This window comes from Psammomys obesus, unplaced genomic scaffold, assembly GCF_907164565.1.
Source record: "Psammomys obesus unplaced genomic scaffold, mPsaObe1.curated_primary_1811, whole genome shotgun sequence".
Lineage (NCBI taxonomy): Eukaryota > Metazoa > Chordata > Mammalia > Rodentia > Muridae > Psammomys > Psammomys obesus.
In genome coordinates this window covers 17,303,188-17,330,063 of record NW_026596039.1, presented here as the reverse complement: position 1 = coordinate 17,330,063, position 26,876 = coordinate 17,303,188, and the positions used below count along the sequence as shown (strand labels likewise).

General features: G+C 39.6%; 1 protein-coding gene across 2 annotated transcripts in view; it reads left to right on the top strand.

Moving 5' to 3' along the window:
• The window catches only part of Scaper (S-phase cyclin A associated protein in the ER), a 351,295-nt gene that overhangs the window by 40,908 nt on the left and 283,511 nt on the right, over positions 1 to 26,876 (top strand). For both annotated transcript variants that reach the window (XM_055621927.1, XM_055621926.1), the window contains exons 6-8: positions 4,786 to 4,886; positions 8,016 to 8,132; positions 24,504 to 24,658. In XM_055621927.1, the coding sequence (XP_055477902.1) occupies positions 4,786 to 4,886; positions 8,016 to 8,132; positions 24,504 to 24,658 (373 nt within the window). The remainder of the gene's footprint in view (positions 1 to 4,785; positions 4,887 to 8,015; positions 8,133 to 24,503; positions 24,659 to 26,876) is intronic.

Genomic DNA, 26,876 nt, shown 5'->3' with positions numbered 1-26,876 from the left:
TTATTATTATTATTATTATTATTATTATTATTATTATTATTATTATTATTTTTAAAGACATGTTTTCTCTACGTAGCCTTGGCTGTCATGGACTGGCTTTGTAGACCAGGCTGGCCTCGAACTCACAGAGATCTACCTTCCTCTGCCTCCCTGAGTGCTGGGATTACAGGTGTACACCACCAGGCCCGGCTTTTATTAGATTTATATGTATAAATATTCCATAGATTTCGGATCTACCACTGTAGATGGTATTATGTTATTTATTTTTATATACATGTATTTGTTATAAGTACATTTTGTTGTATACTTATGGTTTGTTATTTATAATGAAATGATTATTATGGATAAGCTAATTAATAGTCACTACCTTATTGTTCCTTTTGTGTGTGTGTGTGTGTATGTGTGTGTGGTAATTGCATCAACATTTATTTAATTTTCAGTGTATATTGCAACACTTTTAGCTGTAGTCATGTTTTACAGTAGACCTTTAGGCTTATATATGTAACTAGGAATTTGTTCTTTTTCTCCTATAGTCTCTCCATTCCTTCTGTTTCTTGTTCATGGTAACTTTAATTCTATTTGTGTGTGTGTGTGTGTGTGTGTGTGTGTGTGTGTGTGTGTGTGTGTATTATGCTAGCTTTCCCCTACATGATTCACTGCTTTCTCCTCTCATTTAGCTTATTTTGCTTAGAATAGTGTCTTTTAGGTTCATCCGTGTTGCTGTGAATGTCATACCCCCCACCCCCAAAGGCTAAACACTGTCTCACAATTTCTTTATTCATCCATATAATGGTGCAGTGAACGTGGAAGTGCAGATGTCCCCTCAAGGTGTTGATTTGATTCTCTGGATAAATGCTCAGCAGAGGGACAGCTAGGATATATGGTGACTGTAATGGTAACTTTTTGAGGACTTTCTCACGGCTCTGTAGAACTGCTTTACTCTTGGTCATCCGCACTAACAATAGAAAGGTTCTCTTTCCTTTCTCAGCCAATACTTACTATCACCAATCCTTTTGATAGTAGCCAGTCTAATAGGATGTGCTCCTTTGGGGTTGCAATTTGCATTTTTCTTACAAGTAATGCTATAGATCACTTTTGTATACACACACACACACACACACACACACACATATATACATATACATGTATATGTATATTCCATCTTTATTTCCTTTAGGAAAACTATATAGGTCCTCTGCTTATTTCCTTCCTTTGCCCATTTTGAAATCAGGTTGCTTTTTCTTGCTGTTGAGTTATGTGAGATAATTACATATTTTGAGAATTAGTACCATGTCAGATATATGTCATTATGACTGTATTTCCCACCTGTTATGAATACTTTAATTATTAATACTTTCATTATTTAAAGATATGTTCATTCTAGTAAATATTTCTTTTTAGCCGTTTTATAGAGTTCATTTTGCTTTTGTTGTCTAAGCTTCTGGAATGGTGTAGATCATTGCCAAGGTCAATGTCAAGGACATTTTCTACTTTGTTTTCTCCTGGAACTTTTACAAATTCAGGTCTTTTTTTTATGGTGAAGACAGGGACTGTTTTTATTCTTTTGGTTTTCTTAACACCGTTTATTGATGATACTGTCCTTAATATTCTTGTCAAAAAGTTGATATCAATATATGTTTGTTTTATGCAGTGTTTTGTTTTATAAAGTTTGTATGGTTTATGTTAGTACTGTACTTGCTTATTATAATTTTTGTAAATAACTTGAAATAGGAATTATGCTGTCTTCATTTGATTTTCCTCTCAGGATTGCTTTGACCATTTCAAATCTTTTTGTAATTTTATTTCATTTGAATTCTACAATTGTGGAACTATTTTTGTGAAAAATGCAATGAGATTTTTGGTAATGGATTGCATTGGAAAATATGAATATTTTAAAGTGGTAATACACACATAGATTGTAATCCACATGTTCTGAGATTTTTCAAGTTATTTATAGTTTAAATTCATTATTGTGTAAGAGCAAACATTGCATGACTTTTATCTTATTTTTTGTCACAGTGGGCTCTATCTTGGTGGATATTGTGTGAGCTCTGGAAGAATGTGTATTCTGACATTGCTAAGTCCCTCACAGTCAGTTACCATCTAGTTGAATGTTGGCATTGTGGAGCTCACCTTTGTTCTTACTACCTGTGTGTTCTGTACATTTCTCGTAGATACTGAGCTCTGCGAATACTGTAACACATTGATCTTTTTCTTCTTGCAGTCATGTTAGTTAAAAAAAAATTAACACGTGTGTGTGTGTGTGTGTGTGTGTGTGTGTGTGTTGGTTGCCTGTGCCCGATGAGCCACATATCTGTCTGTTCCCTTCAGCTTGAGTTTCTCTGCCTCCACCATGCAGCAAGCATAATGGAGAGGGTAGTGGTCTGTCTTGAGTGTTTCTCTGGCCCCTACTGCACCCTGTTGTTCATCCCCAGGGTGAAAGCATTTGGGGAGTGCTGTTGGAAATAAAATGGTGTCGGGCTATAGACTGTTTATTATTTGCCTTATAATTATCATGATGGTATTATTTAACCTGCTGTCACAATTAATAAGACATAGACACCTGGTAGATGTTATAATTGCCTTATTTACCTTTGTCTGGGTAGATATTTCACCTATACTGTCTTGTTTCTTCTAGCCCCATCCCATGCCATCTGCCTTATCCATTCCTATCTGGATTACCGTCCATCCAATCCATAACCCCAAGATACTTGCTTGTATTCTTCATCTGGGCCTTTCCATGCCATTATTGGAGTCCTTCCTCCCAGCCTACTTGGTTCCTTCTCCATCCTAAACCATTGTGGTGTTCTTCTTCCTCCTTTTTCCTGTCTGTCTCCTGTGATTCTCCTGTCCCCATACCCCAAGAACCTTATCCATGCCTACCTCCTTCCATCCTGCCCAGGTACAGGCCTTTTTTACAGGAATAATGTCTTAGGCAGGTTTACGCAACAAGGATAGGATAGTAACCAGATCTTGAGAGCAAGTAATTAGCATCAAATACAAGCATCAGACCCGAACCCCAGTAAGGATGTCCTGAGGAGCTCCCATCTTGACCCTGCTCTTAAGTTTTATTCTTTATATGCTTTTAACTGAAATTTGGATTATAGTATTTTGGTTGTTTTATTTATTGTTATTGTTTTTCAGTGGTTAGAATTTGCAATATATATTTATGAATACTTCTATTTTCACATAGCATTATTCTACTTTATAGTGAATTCTTATAATAGCAAAATAATTTTAATTCCTCATTTCCTTTCCATATATTATTTTGTTTTAACACATGATAAGACACAGGGTAGAGGCTGGAGAAATGGCTCAGTGCGTAAGAGCACTGGCTGCTCTCCCAGAGGACCTGAGTTCAATTCCCATAACTTACATGGTAGTTTATAACTGTCTTGTAGCTTCAGTTCCAGGGAATCTGACACCCTCTTCTGGCCTCTGTTGGCACCAGTCACATATGTGATGCATAGACATGCATGGAGACAAAGCTCTTGAACACTTCACGTAATAATTAAAAAATAATCTTTTGAAATAAACACACAGCTATGCTTAGTGGTATACAATGTTGACATTTTTATTTAAAAAAAAAACCCTTGTTTGCTAAAACCATTAATAAGAATAAGAATTTTCTTTCCCTTTTATTTCTTTGATATTGTACCTTTCTTTCTGTACAGCTGTGTATTTGACCTCTGTTATTTTCTTTGTAAAGTTTTTTTTTTGGTGTCTGTTTATTTAAACATTTCTGACAGAAAGTCTGTTTAAATCAAATTCTCTAGAAGGCTAGAATGTGTAATTCAGACCAGTTCTCCCACCGAAGACAGGGTCTAGTTGAATTGTAGTAATTCTTTAGAAAGATTTAGAGTAGTGAAGGAGTCTTCTATCTAAACAGTTTTTGGGGCTTGACCCAAAAGATACTCTGAACAGAGAAGCTCAGGAAAACATTTTAGAATAATTTATTTGTTAAATGAGATATTGTGGTAGAAATTAAAAAAATCTGGATAATGATAAATATGGGATGGAGACCGAGTCATATAGAATAGGACCTTTTTAGAATGAAAACGAAAGAATGGTAAATTGTCTCAGAAGGTGTTGGTGCTTGCTGCCCAAACCTGGCAACTCAAGTTTGATTCTGGGAACTCAGGTAAAGAAAGGTGGTGAAAAGACAGAAGGTAAGTTCCTAAGCCCAATGATGGGTATGTGAGAAATCCGAACAAAAATTATATGTAATGGTGTAAGCCTGAAAGCTTTCCTGTCTCTGGAATCAGGAAGTTAAGGCTTCTCTTGGTAGCTGTAGTTGGTCTTATACTAGTCACTGGTTACCTTGGCGGAGGGCTGGGGTAGAGCTTGGGAGGGCACACCAAGAAGTTTGCATATTACATTGAAAATGTCATGAGTGACTTACATGTTTGTGTGTTTGCTGTTGTTCACATGATTTTTAAACAATTTACATGTATTACTTGTGCTCTTTTCTGTATAGGAACTGCACAATAAAAGTATTAAAATGATTAAAGCCTTGAGAAGGTGTGTTAATGCCATTTTTTTGGTCTTTAAGCTCTGGACATAAAGTACTTTACATTTTCTTAACAACAGAATAAAAACCAAGCAGCAATTTCAAAAGAACAAAAATTAGAACAGTAGGCTGTACATGTCTTCTTTAATGAATGTATATGTAAAAATTGTTACCCTGAAAGCCCATCACTTTGATAATTTTTCCTAAAGTTTTTCTTTTCACAGGTTTTTTTTTTCCCCACAGAATAATAGTTAATGTTTTATTGTCTAAATTAGGAGGTGTTAATGATGCTGGATTACTATGTAAGAGATTTCAAAGCATTGATTGACTGGATTCAACTTCAGGAAAAGTTAGAGAAGACAGATGCTCAAAGCAGGTAACAAACTCTAGTACTTATATTTGTAGGCACCTTAATTTCAGTAGCAAACATTGAAATTGAGAGTAGACTTAATACCAGGTTGATTCAAAACGCGTAACAATCTAATCCTTCTCATTTGACTCAGTTACAAATATTTATTGTTAATGCAGCTGCTAGTGCAAGCCATATTATTTAGTACAGAAGTCAAGTTGCTACATACGACACAAAGCATGCTTACACGGTGCTGTTTAGGGAAAATAAGGCTATGAGGGCGGATTGCTAGCGTTTAAGACAAAGATAACAAGTCCAACAGTTCTGTAAGTAGGAAATCTTCAAAGTTTATATTAAATATTCAAAATATTCAAATAAAAACAATCTTCAAAGTAAAAATTTCTGGGAAGGTGTAATATATTTCCTCATTGTGGTAAGCAACAAGGAGATTGATTGTTTATTAGCTTCTCTATATTCATTAACTTGCTAATAGAATACCACATCAAGATTTCATTTTGTGGGGCTGGAGAGACGGCTCAGAGGTGAAGAGCACTGGCTGCTCTTCCAAAAGTTCCCAGCAACCACACGGTGGCTCACAACCATCCATAATGAGATCTGGTGCCTTTTCTGGTGTGCAGGTGTATATTCAGGCTGAAAACTGTATACATAATAAATAAATAAATCTTTAAAATAGATTTCATTTGGTTGTAACTTTAAAATCTAAAAAGTCTAATTATATATGCTGATTATTATGATACTATAGTTATTAATTCAATATTCTTTTTACATCACTTCAAGTTATTATATTTCATTTCTTAGACTAAAGTTCTAAGCACATGAGAATATTTGAGACTCATTGATTCTTTGAATAAATTTAATCATGTACATTCATGAAAAGTCATTCATGTTCATTCTAACTACATAAATCGCTTAAAAATTACTAGTGACAAGGTAGGAAATGCAAGGAGAGAAAAACGTCTCAAATTCTTATCATTATTGTATATAAGTTGTTCAAAATTATTGTGATACTGTGTATTCTGGCATGCAGTAGCTTTCTTAGCCTACTGTATTAAATTACCAGCTGAATAGGACAGAATATGAATATGAATTGTGCTCAAGTACCAAAATTTTGTGTGTTATTTGGGTGCATGCAAGTATTTGTGCATGCACACTTAAGTGTGTACACGTGGAGGCTAGAAGTTAGTATTGGGTGTCATCCTCTGTCGCTTTCTACCATATTTTTTGAGAAAGGTCTCTCATTGAACCTGGAGCTTGTCAGGCTTAGCCAGAGTGGCTGGCCAGGAAGCACCAGAGACCTGCCTACCTCTGTTCCTCCTGGTCTGGAATTATGGATGCACATCACTATACCTGGCTCCTAAAGGGGTACTTGGGATCCAGATTCAGGTCTTCATGATTACACTTTACCCACTGAGCCATTTCCTTAGCACCTGGGACATCTCTTTTGGTTTTTTAAGACAGGGTTTAACAACCCTGGCTGCCCTAAAACTCACTTTGTGGACCAGGCTGGCCTCGAATGAGATCTGCCTGCCTTTGCCTCCCCAATGCTGGGATTAAAGGCGTGCACTACCACACCTGGCATGTATCACTTTTTATGTTAACCAGTTACCAGCATATCTTCTTTTGACCCATGAAGCAACTCTAACATATGGAAAACCTTAAATTTCCTGTTGATGGCATTAGCTTTTGTGTATTCTTCAAATCATGCTGACTTGGGGTTTAAAGGTTAGGATTGAACACACACATAATGTATATATATAAACACTGGTAAGCAGTTATATATTTTAAGTAAAGATTTTGAAATAAAATTAGAAACTACCAAAAAATACTGACTACTTGATTTAACAAGAATAGCCTATATGTAAATCTAAAATGTAAAGAAATCTTACAACAACAGTAACAATGCGTCTGTAGCCTTGATAATTATGATAGCAGCAGCAATAAGTTTTCTTAAATCATTAAATGATTTAAATGACATTAAAATGACACAAATTCTAATAGAAACAGTGAGCCAAAGATACCAATATGTAAAGTCCAAAAGAAAAACTTCAAATAGCCGTACCATATTATTCTTACAAGTTACAGTAATAAACATACACAGTTAAAAAATAAAGACAATATTGTACCATTTTGCTAATACCATTTTTTTTTCAACAAAAGATACCAAGTATTGGCAAGGCTGTTTGAGAATGAGCATCTTTCATCTGGTAGGGCTATGACTTCTTTAAGAAAGGTGATTTGGTTATAACTTATCCAAATCTTTGGGCTTTTGAAAAATGTTTTATCTGAATTCTCTTGTTTTCTATAAGTAATCAGTTTTATGTGTTTCTTTTTTGAGTGGGGAGGAAAAATATTTAATGACTATATCACATGGAAAGTAAGCTATAGAGAGACTGACTGGAATGATAGACTTTGAATATAGGCTGTAGCTTAGAAAACCATTTCAGTAGGCTATGTATCCTGTCAGCTGATTGTGGGACAGAGGATAAAGAGGAACAGAAGGTCGTTTACACCCCTTAGCGTTTCCAATAAAGACCACTGTGTCTTCATGTTTCTACTATATGGTGATTAAGAGGTAGAGATTGCACGTTTTCTTACGTGTTCTTCTTTTAGCCCTCACTATTTCCTTTATTTTGATTCTTTTTCCATAAAGCTAATTTTTTAGGACATCAGACAAAATAGCCTGAATTAATACTGTTGCTTTAATTTATTTTTCTGTGTATGTGGAGAAGCTTGTAAATTGTTAACAGGTTTATCTTTTAATGTCAGCATTCAAGAGGTAGAGGCAAGAGGATGTCTTGAGTTCCAGACTAGCCTTATTTATGTAGCAGGTTCCTGGCTGCCAGACCCGCACCGTGTCTCAAAACTAGCAAACAAACAGTGCAGCTTATGTCTTCTGTGACCCCATGGCCTTTCTGAGGGAAGCAGTGCTTGGTATTGTTTCATTGTCTGGGAAATTTTGTACCAAGACCATCAGTGGTTGCTCATTTGTCAGTGTGGTGCCTTCCTGGTAAGCAGGGCTACAGGCCAGGAGGTAGGAGTTGACCATTTCTTTTACTTAGTAACAGCTGAAAGGAAAGATTAGTTTTTCCTCCTTTTCTCTCTTAAAGTAATCTGCTCTATGTTCTGAATTGTCAGACCAACCTCCCTGGCATGGGAAGTAAAGAAGATGTCTCCAGGACGCCATGTGATTCCAAGCCCATCAACAGATAGAATGAATGCAACCTCAACTGCAAGAAGAAGCTTAAACTTTGGGTGAGATGAAAATACTCATAGTTGTATAAAACCAGGGTATTTCAAGAGAAAAATACACGTAGATGTCAACCCCACGGAGGAAAAACCATCTATCATTTCCAAGAAGTACTCAACAGTTTCTTCTCAGAACTCCACACACACATGCATACCAGCATGTGCACATGCACAAACCCAAACACAAAGGAACAGTTGACTGTGAGTGCTCAACTCTAAATCAGTGTCCTCCCCCATCAAGGATCATGGAGTACCACAGAAGAGGGACCAGAAGAGAACCTAGGAGTTGGAGGATTGGGAGGAATGCTGTAAAATTCTATCCTTGAGGATATGGCATGGCTGTTGCATTCATGAATGCAAAGCTGCTGTGGTTACCTACACAAGACTCTGCAAGAGCTCAAGACAGCCAAACCCCAGCATGGACAGGGAAGGGGTCCACAAGGCCCCGTCCGTAAGCTGAGAACTGTTGGCCATTGATGTCAGCAGGGGAAGGATAGTTACTTTTCTTTGAAGGTGTGGCCATTGTAGGTTGTTCCATGGCAGTGGGTGGCCCCACACTCATGCACCCATGAGCAGCACTGATTGGATTAAGTAGGATGTCAGAAAAAAGACATAAACTTCGGAGAAAGGGAATGTAGTGGGGAGGGGGTTGGTAGGTAGAGGGGGAAATTGGAGGTGGATACTATCATGATATATTGTATACATATATAAAATTATCAGAGACTGCATTAAAATTTTTAACTATATAAATAAATATAAAATATAGTAGAACATTTTCCAACTTTTTTCCCTATCTGATCCAAAAATTAAGTATATAAAATAATTATAAAACAATGTGGCCGATAGGCTTATAACATAAAAATATATAATTTTATTGAAAATAAGACAATGTATGGTATATATTAGACCTTTTGTTATGAAAGAAATGGCTAAATAATGACACCAATAATTAAACATGACACATGATAACATATTTTCTGGGTCATTGTCTTTGACAAATTTTTTTGAAAAGCTTAACATTACTTTTTTTGAATTATTTTCCTTTTAATTTAGTTGTTGAGAATTTCATACAGTATATTTTGATCAAATTCTTTTTCTCTTGTCACTTCTTCTTAGATTCTCCCTTCCTCTACTCTACCCAGCCAGCTTCATGGTCTTTCTCCCTTAAAAACCAACCAAACAACCAACCAACCAACCAAATCACACACTCTCTCTCACACACACACACGTAAACACATACCCTCTCACGCACACACAGAAACTATGGGAGTCAACTTGTGTTGGCTAGCTACTCCCGAGATTGAAGTCTGCCCTGCAGTGTGGAATATACTTAGTAACACTCGACTAAAGAAAAACTATTTGCCCTCTCTCAGAAGCTGTCAGTTGAGAAAAACTTCTTGAATAGAGGTGGTACATTGTGCCCACTTCTCTTGTGTCATTTTGGGATTTTGTCTGGCCTGCACTTGTACAGATCTTCACATTCTGTCACAATCTCTGAGAGTTCATATGTGCATCGGCCCTTGTGTCTGGAAAATGCTGTTTCCTTGAAGTTACCGGACACTTCAGGCTCTTACATCTTTCCACCTCCTTCTGCATAGATCTTTTGAGCTGAGGGGAGGAGTTTGGTAAAGGCATCTCGTTTAGGGTTGATTGCACCGGAGTCACTCTGTACATTGTCTGCTGGATGTGGGTCTCTGTATAAAGTACCATCTCTTACAAAAAGGAGCTTCTCTGCTGAGGGTTGAGTGGTGCACTCATCTGAGTGTAGCATGGTGTCTTCAGGAGTCGCTTACTGTGTTCACGGGTTGCCCTTCACAAGCTGAAGGTTCTACATGCTTTTGAACATGGAGAAATCGAGCTGGTGCTCAACTGGAAGCTTTACCCCAGTGGCTAGTATTCCTAGTGCTAGGACTGACGATACATGCTGCCAAAACTTTAATGCAGCGGTTCTCAACCTTCCTAATGCTGTGACTCTTTCATATCGTTGCCCATGTGGTGACCCCCCAACCATAAAATTTTTTTTTATTGCTACTTAATAACTGTAACTTTGCTACTGTTATAAATCATAATGTAAATATCTGTGTTTTCTGATGGTCTCAGCTACCCCTGTGAAAGGGTCATTTGACTCCCAGAGAAGTCACAACCCGCTGGCTGAGAACTGCTGCTGCTCTAGGCTGTGTCACATTGACAGCAGAAGCTAATTCTGAGAGCATCTCAGTTCACAGTTCTTTGAATTTGCTGAGGCTTACTCTGGTAGCTCAAACTTGCTCTTGAGTCTTCTTGATAAATTTTAGATAATTTCAGTTAGAATATTGTTCAACTCCAGACTGTCTGTGTAATACTTTTATATGTTTATTTTTTTCCTCACTGACACTCTTTCCATGGTGTTCTTTTTTTAAATTAAGTTTATTCTTTTATATATTAAATCCCAACCTCAGTTTCCCCTCCTTCCTCTCCTCTCATTCCACCCCCACCACCATCACCACCACCTCAACTTCCCCGTCCACCTTTCTTAGTTCTCTTTAGGAAAGAGCAGGCCTCCCATGGATACCAACCAAACATGGCCTATCAAGTTATAATAAGACGAGGCTCCTCCCCTCTTATTAAGGCTGTACTGGGCAACCCAGTATGAGGAAATGGGGTCCCAGAGCAGGCAAAGAATTATAGACAGCTCTAGCTCACACTTTTTGGAGTCCTAGAAAAAGACCAAGGTACACAACTGTAATATACGTGCAGAGGGCCTAGGGCAGACCCATACAAGCTCCCTGGTTGGCAGTGCAGTCTCTGAGCCCCTGAGTCCAGGTTTGTTGATTCTGTGGCTTTGTTTTGTTTTGCTTTTTGAGACAGGGTTTCTCTGTGTAACAGCCCTGGCTATTATGGAACTCACTTTGTAGATCAATCTGGCCTTGAACTCACAGAGATCCACCTGCCTCTGCCTGCTTGAGTGCTGGGATTAAAGGCATGTGCTACCTCACCTGGCTGATTCTGTAGTTTTTCTTGTGATGTCTTTGACCCATCTGGCTCCTACAGTCCTTCCTCAGGATTCATGCAGTATTTCCTAATGTGTGGCTCTCTACATCTGTTTCTATCAGTTGCTGGATGGAACCTCTCTGATGATTATTCCAGGTTCCTGACTATGAGTATAGTAAAATATCATTAGGAATAATTTCATTTACTGCTTTTTTTTTTTTTGCTAGCATTTTGGTTCTATCCTAAGTCTGGGCCATCTAGCCTCTGGTTTCTGGTTGTCTAGGCAGTGTCAGGGGTAGGCTTCCTGTTGTGGCATGGGTCTCAAAATGGACCAGTCATTGGTTAGCCCCGCCCACAATTTCTGTGCCACCTTGATCCCAGCACATCTTGCTGGCATGACAAATTGTAGGTTGAAGGTTTTGTGTTTGTGTTTGTGTCTTAATCCTTTCATTAGAAGTCCTGATTGGTTATAGGAGATGGCCATTTCAGGTTCTGTCTCTCCTATTACTAGGAGTCTTAGCTCTATGATCATCCCAGTAGATTTCTGGGAGTTTTTATTGCACTGGGTTTCTACCTTGCCCCTGAATTGCTCCCCAGTTCCAACTGACTCTTACAGAATTTTCTCCCTAACCCCATTTCCTCCTGTTCCCATCCCTACCTAACCCCAGTCTACCCACAGTATCTATTCTATTTCCCCTTCCCAGACAGATTTATACTTTCCCCCTGGAGCCCTTCTTGTTACTTAGCCTTTCTAGGTCTGTGGATTGTAGCATGATTATCCACATGATAGCCACTTACAGGTGAGTACATACCATGTTTGTCTTCCTAGGTTTGGGTTACCTCACTCAAGATGATTTCTTTTTCTTGTTCTATCCTTTTGTTTGCAAATTTCATGATTTTTTTTAAGCAACTGAGTAATATTTCATTGTGTAAATACCCAACATTTTCTTTATCCATTCTTTGGTTGAGGGACATCTGGTTTGTTTCTAGTTTCTGGCTATTAGGAATAAAGCTGCTATGAACACAGTTGAGCAAATGTCTTATGGTAGAATGGAACATCTTTCTATGCCCAGTAATGGTATAGAAAGTCTTGTGGTAGGTCAATTCCCAATTTTCTGAGAAACTGCCATATTGATTTCCAAAGTGGCTGTACAAGATTGCACTACCACCAGCAATGGAGGAGTGTTTCCCTTGTTCCACATCCTCATCAGCATGAACCCATCAAAAACATGGGTTTTTTATCTTAGCCATTCGATGGGTGTAAGATAAAATCTCAGATGAATCTGGAAACACCCTACATGTCCCTCAACTGAAGAATGGATAAAGAAATTGTGGTACATTTACACAATGTACTCAAACATTAAAAAGAAGGAAATCATGCAATTTACAGACAAATGAATAGTAAAGATCATCCTGAGTGAGGTAACCCAGACCCAGAAAGACACTCACAGTGTATATCCACTTATACGTGGATTTTAGCCATATAGCACATGGTAAACATACTACAATTCATAGACACAAAGAAGAGAAGTAACAATGAGGACACAAGGGAGGGTGCTTAAATTTCACTCAGATGGGAAAATGGAATAGACAGTGGAAGTGATTGAAGAGAGGGAACAAAGTGTAGGAGAGGGAGTGCAGAGAGAAATAAGGATAGAGACCAGACCTGGGAGGAATGGGGGTGAGAGGACAGAGGGCCTACAGAAAGAAGAGAAACCGTGGGCAGGGGCATCTATGTGACAAGCTGGAGAACTGAGATAGTGTAGGCTTTTGGGAGGATATGGGGGTGACTCTAGCTGAGACTTCTAGTAGCAGGGGTCATGGAGACTGAAGAGGACACCTTCTAACTAGACAGGATTCCTAGTAGAAGGAGGGGGACACCAACCTTCCCACAAAACTTCAACCCAAAATTTACCCTGCCTACAAGATGTACAGGGAAAATGTGCAGAAGTTGAGGGAATGTCTGGCCAATTCCTTGCCCAACCTGAGAGAGCCAATCCCTGACATTATTAGTGATTCTGCTATGCTTGCAGATGGGAGTGTAGCATAGCTGTCCTCTGATAGGCTCCACTCAGGAGCAGATCGAAACAGATGCTGAGACTCAAAGCCAAATGTTTGGCGAAACGTAGGAAGTCTTGTGGAAAGTGTGGGGAAGGATAGAAGGACCTGGAGATAACAGGAGCTCCACAAGAGGACCGGTAGAGCCAACTAATCAGGTCCCAGAGGTGGTTGCAGAGACGGAAGCACCAACCAAGGACCATACATAGACTGGACCTAAACACAGATGTAGCCAATGGCTTAGGCTTCATGTGGGTTTCCTAGTAAGGGGAGCAGGGGTGTCGCTGACATGGACTCTGTTGCCTGATTTTTGATCACTACCCCCTATTGGAGCTGCCTTGTCAGGTCACAGAGGAAGAGGACATGCTCAGTCCTAATGTGGCTTGTAGGGAGGGGCCCTTTTTGAGAAATAGGGAAGGAGGGATGAAGAAGAGAAAGGGAGGGTGGGACTGGGAGGAGAGGAGAGAGGGCTATGATTGGGTTGTAAAGTGAATAATTAAAAAAAAGAAAAAAGAATTTGTGATGGAATTTTGATGGGGATTGCATTGAATCTGTAGATTGCTTTTGGTAAGATGGCCATTTTTACTATGTTAATTCTACTGATCCATGAGCATGGCAGATCTTCTCTTCTGATACCTTTCCAATTTCTTTCTTCAAATATTTGAAGTTGTTATACAGGTCTTTCACTTGCTTGGTTAGAGTTACACCAAGATATTTTATCTTATTTGTCTACATGAGGGCTACTTTTTTTTTTTTTTTTTTTTTTTAGTTAATCATATATCCAACCATTTCACTGTAAGTATACAGTTGTAGGAGCTTACTAGTAGAGTTTGTGGGTCACCTATGTATACTATTATATGTCATCTGGAAATAGCAATAATTTGCCTTCTTTCCAATTTAATCCCTTTGATTTCTTTTAATTGTCTTATTGCTTCAGGTAAAACTTCAACTATATCAGAGAGAGTAGGCAGCCTTGTGTTGTGCCTGATTTTAGTGGAATTGTTTTGAGTTTCTCTTTGTTTAAATTGATGTTGGCTATTGACTTGCTGTAAATTGCTTTAATTATGTTTCAATATACTCCAATGCTTTAATCATGGAGGGTTGTTGGATTTTGCCTTTTTCAGCAACTAATGATGTGATCATGTGGTTTTTTTCAGTTTGTTTTTCAGATTCCCATATGTTGAACCATATGCATCTTTGGGATGAAGCCTAACTGATCATGATGGATGATTTTTTAAAATAGATTTATTTATTTATTATGTATACAAAGTTCTGTCTGCATGTATGCCTGTGCACCAGAAGAGGGCAGCAGATAGATGGTTGTGAGCCACCATGTGGTTGCTGGGAATTGAACTCAGGACCTTTGGAAGAGTAGCCAGTGCTCTTAACCTCTGAGCCATCTCTCCATCCAGATTCCCATATTTTGAACCATCCCTGCACTGCATCTTTGGGATGAAGCCTAATTGCTCATAATGGTTGATATTTTTGATTGTGTTCTTGAATTCAGTTTGCAAGTATTTTATTAAGTTTTTTTTTTTTTTTTTTTTTTTTTTTTTTTTAATCAGTGTTCATGAGGGAAACTGGTCTGTAATTTCTTTGTGGAGTCTTTATGTGGTTTAGGTATCAGGGTAATTGTGGCCTCACAGAATGAGTTTGGCAGTGTTTCTTCTGTTTCCATTTTGTGGACTAATTTGAGGAATATTGGTATTAGCTCTTCTTTAAAAGTCTGTTAGAATTCTGTGCTAAAAGCATTTGGATCTGGGCTTTTTAAATTTTTAAATTTTTTTTGTTGGGAGACTTTTAATGACTGCTTCTATTTCCTTAGGGGTTACAGTTCTATTTAAATTGTTTATTTGATCTTGAATTAACTTTGGCAAATGGTATCTATTAAGAAAATCTCCCATTTCTTTCTGATTTTTTCAGTTTTCTGAAATTCAAGTTTTTGAAGTATGACTGTTGTATTTGGTGATTAATATTTACTATTGATATATCTTTTAGTAAAACTGTGGTTAATCTTAAACAGCTGTATGACCAAATCACCACTCAGAGACTAGGATTTATTTAGTTAACCTAGAGCACAATGCTGGGTAATAGTTACTCCATTCTAAACCTCCAACCCACATGGTCTCCTACCTTTCAGATTCACCCATTATACTTGCTTTTAGTGCTATCTTAGGTCTGGTTCATTTCTCCATATCGTTCTAAGACCTTTCCTCCAGCTTCTGCCCTCCCAGCTTCTGCTCCTCTCTCCCTTCTACTCCTTCTTGTCCTCCTCTTCCTTCCTCTCCTCCCACTCTGAACCAGGATATCCCACCCTCTCCTCTCCATTGCTTACCATTGTGGTTGGTTGTTTTAATTGACAATTTAGAGAACAAATAGTGGCATGTTTACACGAACTTGAGACAGGTGATGCTTAGAATAAGTATCACAATGCAATGTCTGGATTGAAACCAGGTAGTCGGGGAGAGAAATCAACATTTGAATTAACAGAGTAAGGTAGATATATTCCAAAAGAACATTATACCAACCTATGACCTAGTGGTTTTTTGGATTTCCTTGATGTCTGTTGTGTCCCTGTTTTCATCTCTGATTTTGTTTATTTGGATATTCTCTTGTGTGTCCTTTAGTTAGTTTGAATAAGGGTTTGTCTATATTATTGATTTTTCTCAAAGAATCAGCTCTTGCTTTTGTTAATTCTTTGTATTATTCTCTTTGTTTCTATGTTATTGATTTTAGCCCAGAGTTTGATTATTTTCTGCCTTCTCCTCCTCCAGGGGGTGGGTTGTTCTAGAGCTTTCAGGTATACTGTTAAGTCACTGGTGTGAGATCTCTAATTTCCTTATCAGCACACTTAGTGCTGTGAACTCTCCCTTAGCATTGCTTTCATGTGTTCTACAAACTTGGGTATGTTGTGCATTCATTTTCATTGTATTTTAGGAAGTTTTTAATATCTTTATTTCTGCCTTGACCAGTGGTCATATAGTAGAGACTTGTTCAGTTTTCACTAGTTTGTAGGCTTTCTGTTATTTCTGTTGTTTTTGAAATCCAGCTTTAGTCAGTGGTGGCCTGAAAAGATGCAGGTGTTAGTTCAGTTTTCTTGTATCTGTTGAGACTTGCTTTTTGAACGAGTATGTGGTCAATCGTGGGGAAGGTTCCATGAGGTGCTGAGAAGAGGTATATTCTTTTGTGTTTGGGTGACATGTTCCGTTAGGTCTGTTTGACTCTTAATGTCTGTTAGACATTATTTCTCTATTTAGTTTTTGTTGGATGGTTTGTCTATTGGTGAGAGTGAGGTATTAAACTCTCTCACTATTAATATGTGGGGTTCGATGTGTGACTTAAGCTTTAGTAATATTTCTTATACAAATGTTAGTATCTTGTGTTTGGGGCATAGATGTTAAGTTTTCATCTCTTTTGATTAATTTTGGTTGAAAGTCTAATTTGTTAAATATTAGCATGGCTATACCAGCTTGCTTCTTGGGTCCATTTACTTGAAAAATGTTTTTCTAACTTTTTACTCTGGGATAATGTTTATCTTTGATGTTCAGGTTTGTTTCTTACATTCAGTAGAAGAATGTATCCTGTTTTCACATCCATTCTGTGCTTGCTTCCCTGCTTTTGCTTTTGTTGGTGTGAAATTATTTCCCGTGTTTCATGGGTGTAGTTAACTTCCATGGGTTGCAGTTTTTCTTCTGTTACTTTCTGTAGTGCTAGATTTGTGGATAGATACTGTGTAGATTTGACTTTGTCACAGAATATTTTGTTTTTTTTCCGTCTATAGTGATTGAAAATTTTGTTGGCCACAGTAGTCTGTGTTGGCATCTGTGGTCTCTTAGAGTTTGCAAGACTTCCACGCAGGGCCTTCTTGCTTTTAGAGTATCTCTTGAGAACACAGTATAATTCTAAATAGTTCTACCTTTATATGTTACTTGTTCTTTTTCCCTGGCAGCTTTTAATATTCTTTCTGTTCTGTATGTTTCGTGTTTTGATTATTATGTGGCAGGGGGACTTTCTTTTCTGGTCTAATCTATTTGGTGTTCTATAAGCTTCTTCTATCTTTATAGACATCTCCTTCTGTAGAGCAAGAACATTTTCTTCTTCTAGGATTCTGTTGAAAATATTTTCTGGGCCTTTGAGCTGGGGAATTTCCTCATTCTGTTCCTAATCTTATACACCTGAGATTCACTCTTCCATCTCTTGTATTCTGTTGGTGATGCTTGCCTTTCTGTAGTTCTTGTTTGTTTACCTAGATTTTTCATCTCCAAGATTTCTTCATTTTGTGTTTTCTTTATTGCTTTCTTTATTTTATTTTATTTTATTTTATTGCTTTCTTTATTTTCTTTATTTATTCTTCTGTTTTTATTTTCAAATCTTGAACGGTTTTATTCGTTTCCTTCACCTGTTCGTTTGTGTTTTCTTGGATTTCTTCAAGGGATTATTTATTTTCTTTTTTTGTTTTAAGGTCATTTTCTTGTGCTTCAGCTGTGTTGAAATAGGTAGGGCTTGCTGTAGTAGGATGTTGGACTATGGTGGTGCCATATTATCCTGGCTGTTGTTGATTATATTCTTACGCTGGCCTCTAGTTGTCTGGGTTTGGGGTTATTATAGGTTTAGGTGCTGGTTCCTGAATTTATCTGTGTTGATGGATGTTTTTAAATGTGTTTTTATCTTGGTTTCTGTTTCCTCTCTGGTCTTTTGGCCTGAGTGGCCTGTGGTTCTGATGACCAGCAATTCTTCAGTTCCAGTAAGGGGTCTTTACTTAGGTTTTGGCAGCTTGCATGACTCTTGGGGTTCTGGGGTTCTGGGAAGTGGTGTGACCTCTGGGGTCACACCCAGTACCCGTGTGGCCTCTGGTGTTCCATGTATTGGCTTGGCCTCTGGGATTCCTGCAAGTGGCATGGCATCTGGCAGAGGAGGGTCTTCTGTGGGAGTTGTGGGCCTGGATATACAGCCGAGGAGGGAGGTGCTGTAGGGGACCGTTGGGTGGGCTTCAAGGATTGTTGGTAGATAGAGCGTAGTGTCTTACCTGGGGTTCCTGTTACTGGGGTGGCCTCAGATAGAGTAGGGATCTTCTGCAGGAGTTATAGCCCAGGATATGGCACGAGGTGAGAGGCTTACATGGTGTTCTTTAAACATGATACCACACGATTTAAAACTAAGTCTGTTAAATACTGTTACTGTTTTTTATACATGGGCCATAACATTTTGCATATTTTTTGTGAATGTGATTTTCATTTGTTTCAACTAGAAGTTTAAATAAAATATGGATGCCATATAAATTAATGATATGCTTTGTAGCATTGTTATTGTGACTGTTATCATTACTGTTAACTTCATGACTTCAAAAATGGTCTTTCCAGACTGTCTCTTACTTGCTATTCAGCTGAGGATGATACTGAGTTCATGATTCTCCTAACTTCAGCTCCCATGATGGTATCATAATCATGTACTACCATGTTTTTATGGGAAATTTGCTTTTAAAACATTTTTCTTTCACTAATACAAGCCTTAATGTGTAGTATTTTAATAAAAGGTTGGTAAGTGCTTGCTTTATCAGTTCTCTTTCCTCTATTTCCTAATATTCCTTTTTTCCTCTAAATTATTATTTTATTTATTTGTGCATGTGTGTGTGTCTGTATTAGTAAAAGCAGAATGTATGTGTGGGTGCCCGTGGAGCCTAGGAAAGTGTATCAGATTCCTGGAGCTGGAATCCCAGGCATTTGTGAGCTTCCCAGTGTGAATGTTAGACTTTGAACTCAGCTCCTCATGATTGAGTAGTAAGTGTTCTAAACCACTGGGCCATCTCTGGCCCGCAAACCTGATCATTGTTGACATTGCCGTATCTGTCACCCTCACCATCTCACAGCTTTTTACCGTTTATTACCTTGGATATGCTTGTATTATTATTATTGCAATTGGAAAGCATTGCTGTATTTTTAAGGCAGGGGTCACACTGTATACCACAGAGTGACTTTTGACTGATAATTCTTCTTTACCTCCCAAGTGCTCATATGCATCACCATGCTAGGTTTTACATTTTTTTATGTGTGTATAGGTATGTGAAGGTGTTCATGTATGTGAAGGATCCTAATACTTGCATGATGAATGCTTTACCAACTGAGCTCTCTCCCAAGCATTATAATTTTAATGGCAATTTTCTCTGCTATTATCATCTTTGAGGCAAGATCTTTGACATATCTGTGTATGTTAAGCATCCTAACATGGTAGCTGACATTTAGTGAAAGCTGATTCTTGTTCAGTAATATTAGACTTTTGCTTTCAATCTTTTTTTGTGGTGTTCCTAGATAGTGTTTCCTTTGATGTGTGACAGGCTTAAGAGTCATATAATATTTGGACCTTATTAGGCAGGTGGGAAAAGATACATAAACGGAAAGAACCAAAAGCATTCTCCCAAACTTGCTGTCTACTGCAGTGCATTAGTCTGTTTTCTGAGTATTTTTTAGTGTAGACATACTTTAGTGCTGGAGTGTTTTAATGTATGCCTTAGTTACTTTTTCTCATGGCTGGTAACAAATATCTGGCAAAAGAAACTTCGTGGAGTTTGGAAGGGTTTACTTGGATGGGACAGTTTATCATGGCAGGGAATGTGAAGGGCCTGATCACAGTGTCTGCAGTCAGGACGCAGAGAGATGAGTGCTAACATATGCTTGCCTTCTCCTCAGTCTGGCCCAGCCCATGCAGGGGTGCTAGCCTCATTTGTTAATCCTGTCAGAAACTTCCTCATAGGCACACCCAGAGGGTTGTCTACTAGGTGGTTCTAGAAGCTGTCAAGCTGACAGTGTTCACTATGGCAACGCCTACATGCATAACGCTCCTACACTGTTCTTCGTGGGGTCCCATTCACTGTCATTGTATAATGTATTTCCTCTTTTACTTTCTTTTTTTTTTCTTTTTTTAAAAATTTTTTATTAATTACACTTTATTCATTTTGTATCCCCCCATAAGCCCCTCCCTCCTCCCCTCCCGATCCCACCCTCCCTCCCCTTTCTGCATGCATGCCACTCCCCAAGTCCACTGATAGGGGAGGTTCTCCTCTCCTTTCTGATCTTAGTCTATCAGTTCTCATCAAAAGTGGCTGCATTGTCCTCTACTGTGGCCTGGTAAGTCTGCTCCCCCCCTCAGAGGGAGGTGATCAACGAGCAGGCCAATCAGATTATGTCAGAGGCAGTCCCTCTTCCCATTACTATGTAACCCACTTGGACACTGAACTGCCATGGGCTACATCTGTGCAGGGGTTCTAGGTTATCTCCACAAATAGTCCTTGGATGGAGTATGAGTCTCTGGGAAGTTCCCTGTGTTCAAATTATCTTGTTCTGTTGCTCTCCTTGTGGAGTTCCCGTCCCCTCCAGCTCTTACTATTTCCCACTTCTTACATAAAATTCCATTCACTCTGCCCATCAGTTGGCCATCAGGCTCAGCATCTGCTTTGACAGTCTATACTGCAGAGGCCTTCAGAGGCCCTCTGTAGCAGGTTCCAAGGTTGTTTCCTGTTTTCTTTTTCTTCTGATGTCCATCCTCTTTGCCTTTCAGGATGGGGGGATTGAACATTTTAGTTAGGGTCCTCTCTTTTGCTTAGTTTGTTTAGATGTACAGATTTTAGTGGGTTTATTCTATGTTGTATGTTTATATGAGTGAGTATATACCATGCGTGTCTTTTTGCTTCTGGGACAACTCACTCAGAATGATCCTTTCCAGGCCCCACCATTTACCTGCAAATTTCATGATTTCCTTATTTTTCATTGCTGAGTAGTACTCCATTATATAGATGTACCACAGTTTCTGCATCCATTCTTCAGTTGAGGGGCATCTGGGCTGTTTCCAGCTTCTGGCTATTACAGATAAAGCTGCTACAAACATGGTTGAACAAATGTCCTTTTTGTGTACTTGAGCCTCTTTTGGGTATATGCCTAGGAGTGGTATGGCTGGATCTTGAGGAAGCGCTATTCCTAGTTGTCTGAGAAAGCGCCAGATTGCTTTCCAGAGTGGTTGTACAAGTTTACATTCCCACCAGCAGTGGAGAAGGGTTCCCCTTTCTCCACAACCTCTCCAGCATGTGTTGTCCCTTGAGTTTTTCATTTTGGCCATTCTGATGGGTGTAAGGTGAAATCTCAGGGTTGTTTTGATTTGTGTTTCCCTAATCGCTAATGAGGTTGAGCATTTCTTTAAGTGCTTTTCTTCCATCTCTTGTAGTCTGTTGGTTATGCTTACCTCTGTAGTTCCTGTTTTCTTCCCTAAATTCTTCCTCTTCATTATTTCCACCATTTGTGTTTTCTTTAATTTTTCCAGTTCTATCTTCAGATCCTGAGTTGTTTTGTTCCTTCACCTGTCTGATTGTATTTTTCTCTTTTTCTTTTAGTTCCTTCAACTCTGTCTCTTTTATTTCTTTCAGTGATTTAATTATTTCTTCTCTGAAGGCCTCAAACTGTTTGGCTGCATGTTCCTGTATTTCTTCACGGATGGCTATAATCTGCTTGTCTTTAACTTCCTCCATGTCTTTACGGATAGCCATGATCTGTTTGTTTTTATCTTCCTCTAATTCTTTACGTATTTTATTTGTTTCCTCTATTATCCTCTTCATCAGCATAGATGTAAGGTCATCTTCTTGGTTTTCTATTATGCTGCGTTGTCCAGGGCTGTTCGCCCCTGGATGGCTGGGTTCTGGAGATGCCATATTGCTCTGTCTTTTGTTGGTTGAGCTTTTACGCTGACCTCTACCCATTGGGCTGATTTAGGTGTTGGCTGTTAGTTTCTGTGCTTCCTGGAGTCTTGAGGTAGGGAGAATCCCCTTGGCCGGAAGATGATTTTTCCTGAAGGAGTCCTCCTCTGCTTTTTGGTTATGGTCACTGTATGGCCAGTGTTTCTCAGGAGTTGCCACTGCTCACCTCAGGTGTATAGACCTGAGTAGTAGCTGTGGTTTTTGTTAGGCAGGGGGGGATCTCCTCTTACCCATAGAAGTTCTCAAGACAGCTGCCCCACTGCTGGGTTTCTTGTTATAAATTTAGTGTGCTGCTGCTCACTAAATTTCCATGTATAGTCAGTCCTCTTGAAGAACCTGCTGATTCCCTAGCTGTGGGGTTTTCTCCCAACAGGGAAACTCAGTCTGTTATCCTGGGGCACACAGTTCTGTCCGGGAAAGTGAGAAGTGTGCCCAGCAAGTCTCTGGGCCAGAGGCTGAGTGCTCCTCTCTGGGCCTGGAGAATGTGCACCTAGGTTGAGTTGGCGCCTGGGGGCGCTCCTCTGGTGTAGAGACTGGGTGCCTCACTCTCGACCAGAAGCTGTGTGTCTCTGTCTGGGATGGCGGCTGCAGGCACTGCTCTGGTCCAGACGCTGTGGGTGCAGCCCTCTTGAAGGACCAGGGATTCCCACAGTTTTGTCAGTCTAGCTAGGGATAACTGGTTGATCCTTGGCACAGTATCTGAGGGCTGCTGTAATGGCTCTCTGGCTTTTGTAGGTCTGAGGATGCAGCTGTGTGTCCCAGTGCCCTAGGGGAACTCAATAATGGCGGCTGAGCACAGTGCTCCTGCCTGCATTAGAAAGCTAAAGCCTAGAGTCTGCCTGAATCCAGGAAGTCTCTTGGTGCTGGGTGTCCTGAGCGTTAGACCTGATGATCCCCTTCCCTGGGGGTTTCCTCTTGCCAAAGATACCCAGTCTTTGCTTTGGGGACCGCTGTTCTGTCTGGGGTGGCGAGTAGAACCAACAGGCACAGATGCCCGCTTGTGGCTCTGCCTTTCTGGCCTTTGGGAGCCTTGGCGGCTGCCTAAACTGTGTTATATTCCCAAGACCTTTTCGGGGTGGGGGTGTCGGCTGAGTGCTCTGAGATCAGACCAGCCATTTCCCTCCCTGTGGGTTTGCACCTGACAGTGAAACACAGTCTCTGGTGCCCTGGTGCCCTGGTGCCCACAGTTCTATCTGAGGCAGCGAATCAGGCGTGCAGGCAGGGCCCTGTGCAGTCGCCTGGGTCCCCTGCTCTGGCTCCAGGCTGGCTCCTGGGGTGCCCGTGGAACCCGAGTCTTTTCCAGAGGATGTCTGGGTGACCTAAGGTCGGTCCCAATCGTTTCCTGCTCCGTGGGGTTATCTCTCGACTGGAAAATCCAGTCTGTGATGTTCTGGGCCCACAGTTCAGTCTGAGACAGTGACCAGATCATGCTGGCATGTAGCTCTACCAGGATCTCTTCAGCGGTTTAGCCGGGTGAGTTAAAGCTGATTGAATCCCTTACCATGGGGTATCCTCTCACCTGTGAAACACAATCACTTGTGTTTTATGGCTACGAGTTCTGATTGCTGGTCACTGTGCCAATCCTGCTGTGCTGTACTCCTCAGAATGAGAGTCCTCCTGGCGCTGCCATCTTGCCCCGCCCCCTTTTTTACTTTCTAATGCAGTTCATAGGCTGCCTGCCCTTATTACCTGCCTGCATCTCATGCTGCTTGGGTTGTGCTTTACTAACTGAAATGTTAGTTATAAAGTTTGGGTTTTGTTCATTATTTTAACTCAAAATTTAAATAGTATGTAAACCATTTACTGTGTATAGAGGAGAGTCACTTTTTCTGGGGGAAAAAAAAGATTTTTGGGAGCCTTTAAAGCCATGGGTCCAGGGAAGGGAAAGGTGGGAGGGAAAGTAGACCGTGTCTGCTTACCTGCAATAAGTGCCCTTTGCCTGTGACGCCCCAGATGGAAGGGAGGTTGGAAGCCACCCTGTCCCGGCTAGCCAGCAGTACACCGTGTCAGTACAACAAATTCAGGACCTAATTTTGGTTGTAGTGCGGGGTAGGGGTGCATAGGCACATTTGGACCAATATAGGAGAGGAAGGATATCATTGTTGGATTGTATTTGAGCTGAAGAAAAACTTGAGCCCTTTAGTGGTCTCACAGCCCTTGGGGCCTCCTCAGACCTGAGGAGTCTGTAATGTGTACCAATAATTTGCTTTCACTGTGTCATGAGTCTTTAGTCTGAAGAGAATTCAGACTAAGCTAGCAGCAGATTTTTGATAAATGTGAGCTATTAAAGTGACTGTACAAGGAATGAATAGGATAGCTATGAAGATTTGAGAAATACAACTTTAGATAATAGTATTACTTAATTTTTAAAGACCCAAAATTGAATGTTGCCAATGTAGCATCATGTGTGTAGTAGTTTATGAAAGAATCATACACAGAGAAGGAACAGTCTTAGTATTGCCCATGTCAAGAAAACTTATTAACATGCATTGTTACTTATAAAAACTAGTAATAGAAGGACAAATTTAGATATTTCTATATAAGTGGTGCGATTTTACAATAATTACTTTGCTATTTATTTATTTATTATATTTGTTTACCTTTCTCCATAGGAGTTTACCTGGCGCAGTAACTGCCCCATGTCTGGCTCCCACAGGTGTCAGCTGGGCAGACAAGGTCAAGGCTCATCATACTGTTTCTACTACTTCCAATGTAACACCTGCTCAGCCCTGTGCAACGACAATGCAGAAGACTGCCCGCAGAAATGGCAAGTGATTTTGAGTTAGCTTTTTAAAATTTTTATTTCTTCATGTTTCAGCTGCCTGTTGTTATAAAGGGATATTTGTACTTTTAAAAACTTGGCCTTTCAGGGTGGTGGTGGCACACACCTTTAATCCCAGCACTCTGAAGGCCGAGGCAGGTGGATCTCTGTGAGTTTGAGGCCATGCTGGTCTACAGAGTGAGTTCCAGGACAGGCAGAGCTGTTACACAGTGAAACCCGGTTTTGAAAAACAATCCCCGCCCCCAACAGAGCTGAATGCACTGGCACACGCCTCTAATCCGAGCACTCAGAGGCAGGCAGATCTCTGTGAGTTCGAGGCCTGCCTGGTCTACAAAGTGTGTCAAGGACAGCCTAGGTGGAACAGAGAAACCTTGTCTCAAACAAACCAAAAACAAACCAACAAAACAAAACAAACTTGCTCCTAATATGTTTACATATTTATATTTTCACCTTACCTATGTCATACTGATCTCTATTAGTTAAAATCAGAAAATACAGGGTTGCTCAATGTAGTAAATCATTAGTAGATTATTTCTTTAGCATATGGGATATCCTGAGTTGACTTCTAGACATTCCTTTTCCAGTACTACAGATGTACTTCATTTTATTTTTCCATTTTGATTTCTGCCATGTTCGCTCATTTTGAATACTATCCTTTCTTCATCTTGTGATCTTGTGTTACACAGACCAGCTGTTAGGGGTTATGAATATGTGCAATGGCTCTCTCATGCCCTACATTCATGAAGATACTCTAATACTGTAGACACAGTAGGTTCATAGAAGAGCACATTAAGTTAGGAGGGGAAAGTCGTAGATGGAATAGGGAAAAATTAGAGAAGAGAGAATAGGAGTAGGATTGACAGACACATAAGCATGTATGACATTTTCAGACAAAAAATTTTAAACTACATGAAATATTGATGGATCTTGAAAATACAGTATTGGATTTTTAAAAAAATGCTATCTAAGTGTGACAATACCAAAATAAGAAGAAATGTAGATCTGTGTTGAATCATGTATTTGTGATAAACCATAGAAACAAACATCTCACATGCTCAACTTAAAGTCAGCTTTCTCACAGACATGTACTTATGTTTGGGTACATGTTAGGATTAGAATCAATTAAAAAATAAAAGGTTTTCAGTATCTGCTCATTATCCTTGTCTTTTCACACTCATCACAGACATTTTGAAACATCTGTACCTGAAAAAAAAAATAAATACAAACAACAAAAAACCCCACCCCAAATACCCAAATTGTATGCGCTTTCTTTAAAATAGGTTTTGGTAAGTTTCAACTCTCTGACCTTCTCTTTAGCTTTCCTTATAATATTTTCCTAGTTTTGTAGAACTGGTGCTTCTTTGTGTGGTTAATTTCAATCCATGTGTGTCCATGCATTAATCCAGTTAGTCCGGTGAACTGTCTCTTCAACCACTAACCATCTGTACATTTCAGACATTTTATACTGTGGTCATTTTCAAATTCTTAAAAGATTGTTTTCCCTCATAGCCCACTGTTCTAAAAGGATAATTTCTCTGAAAGAGCCTGGGATGTATCTAACCTCCTTAAAGATACTTGGTAGAGAGTTAAAAGGTCTTCAACACAATAGGAAAAAGGTCCTGATAAACGCTGTTAAGAATACTGATTTACTGTTAATTCCTTGATATAGTTAATCCTTGAACTCTTCACATACACGTACACATGCACCCTTTAACACCTTGAGCTGTTTAGAAGCAACCTTTCAACTTTCTGAGAGGCAGTTTTCAGATCCATTTTAATGTCTGGCTGCTCCAAGGGTGAAGCTGACAAACAGCCCCTTGGCAAATTGGGAGACTGTCTCCAAGTCAGCCTGCTGTTTTAGATCATCCTCTACCATGTAGGAATGCTTCATTTCAGCTCTAGGAACCGCTGCACCTGAAGCTGTGACTCCTATTTCAGAAGGCCCTTCACTTGCCATGGTTGCTTGAGACAACTTGAAGCAACTTCAGCTATCCTGAGCTTAGTGATCTTTTCTCCTGCAGCAATTCTCACTAAGGCCTAGGTGAGAGAATAAAGAGGAGAGATTTCCCTCCGCACCCCCCTCCCTACTTCAACAGAAGGTTCTGACTTTTATAATTCAAAGCCTACATTTGGACCTTATGCCTGACTTGCGATTTGTGTGGAACTTGGAACAGTGTTGTGAATGGTACAAAACTACAGTCCT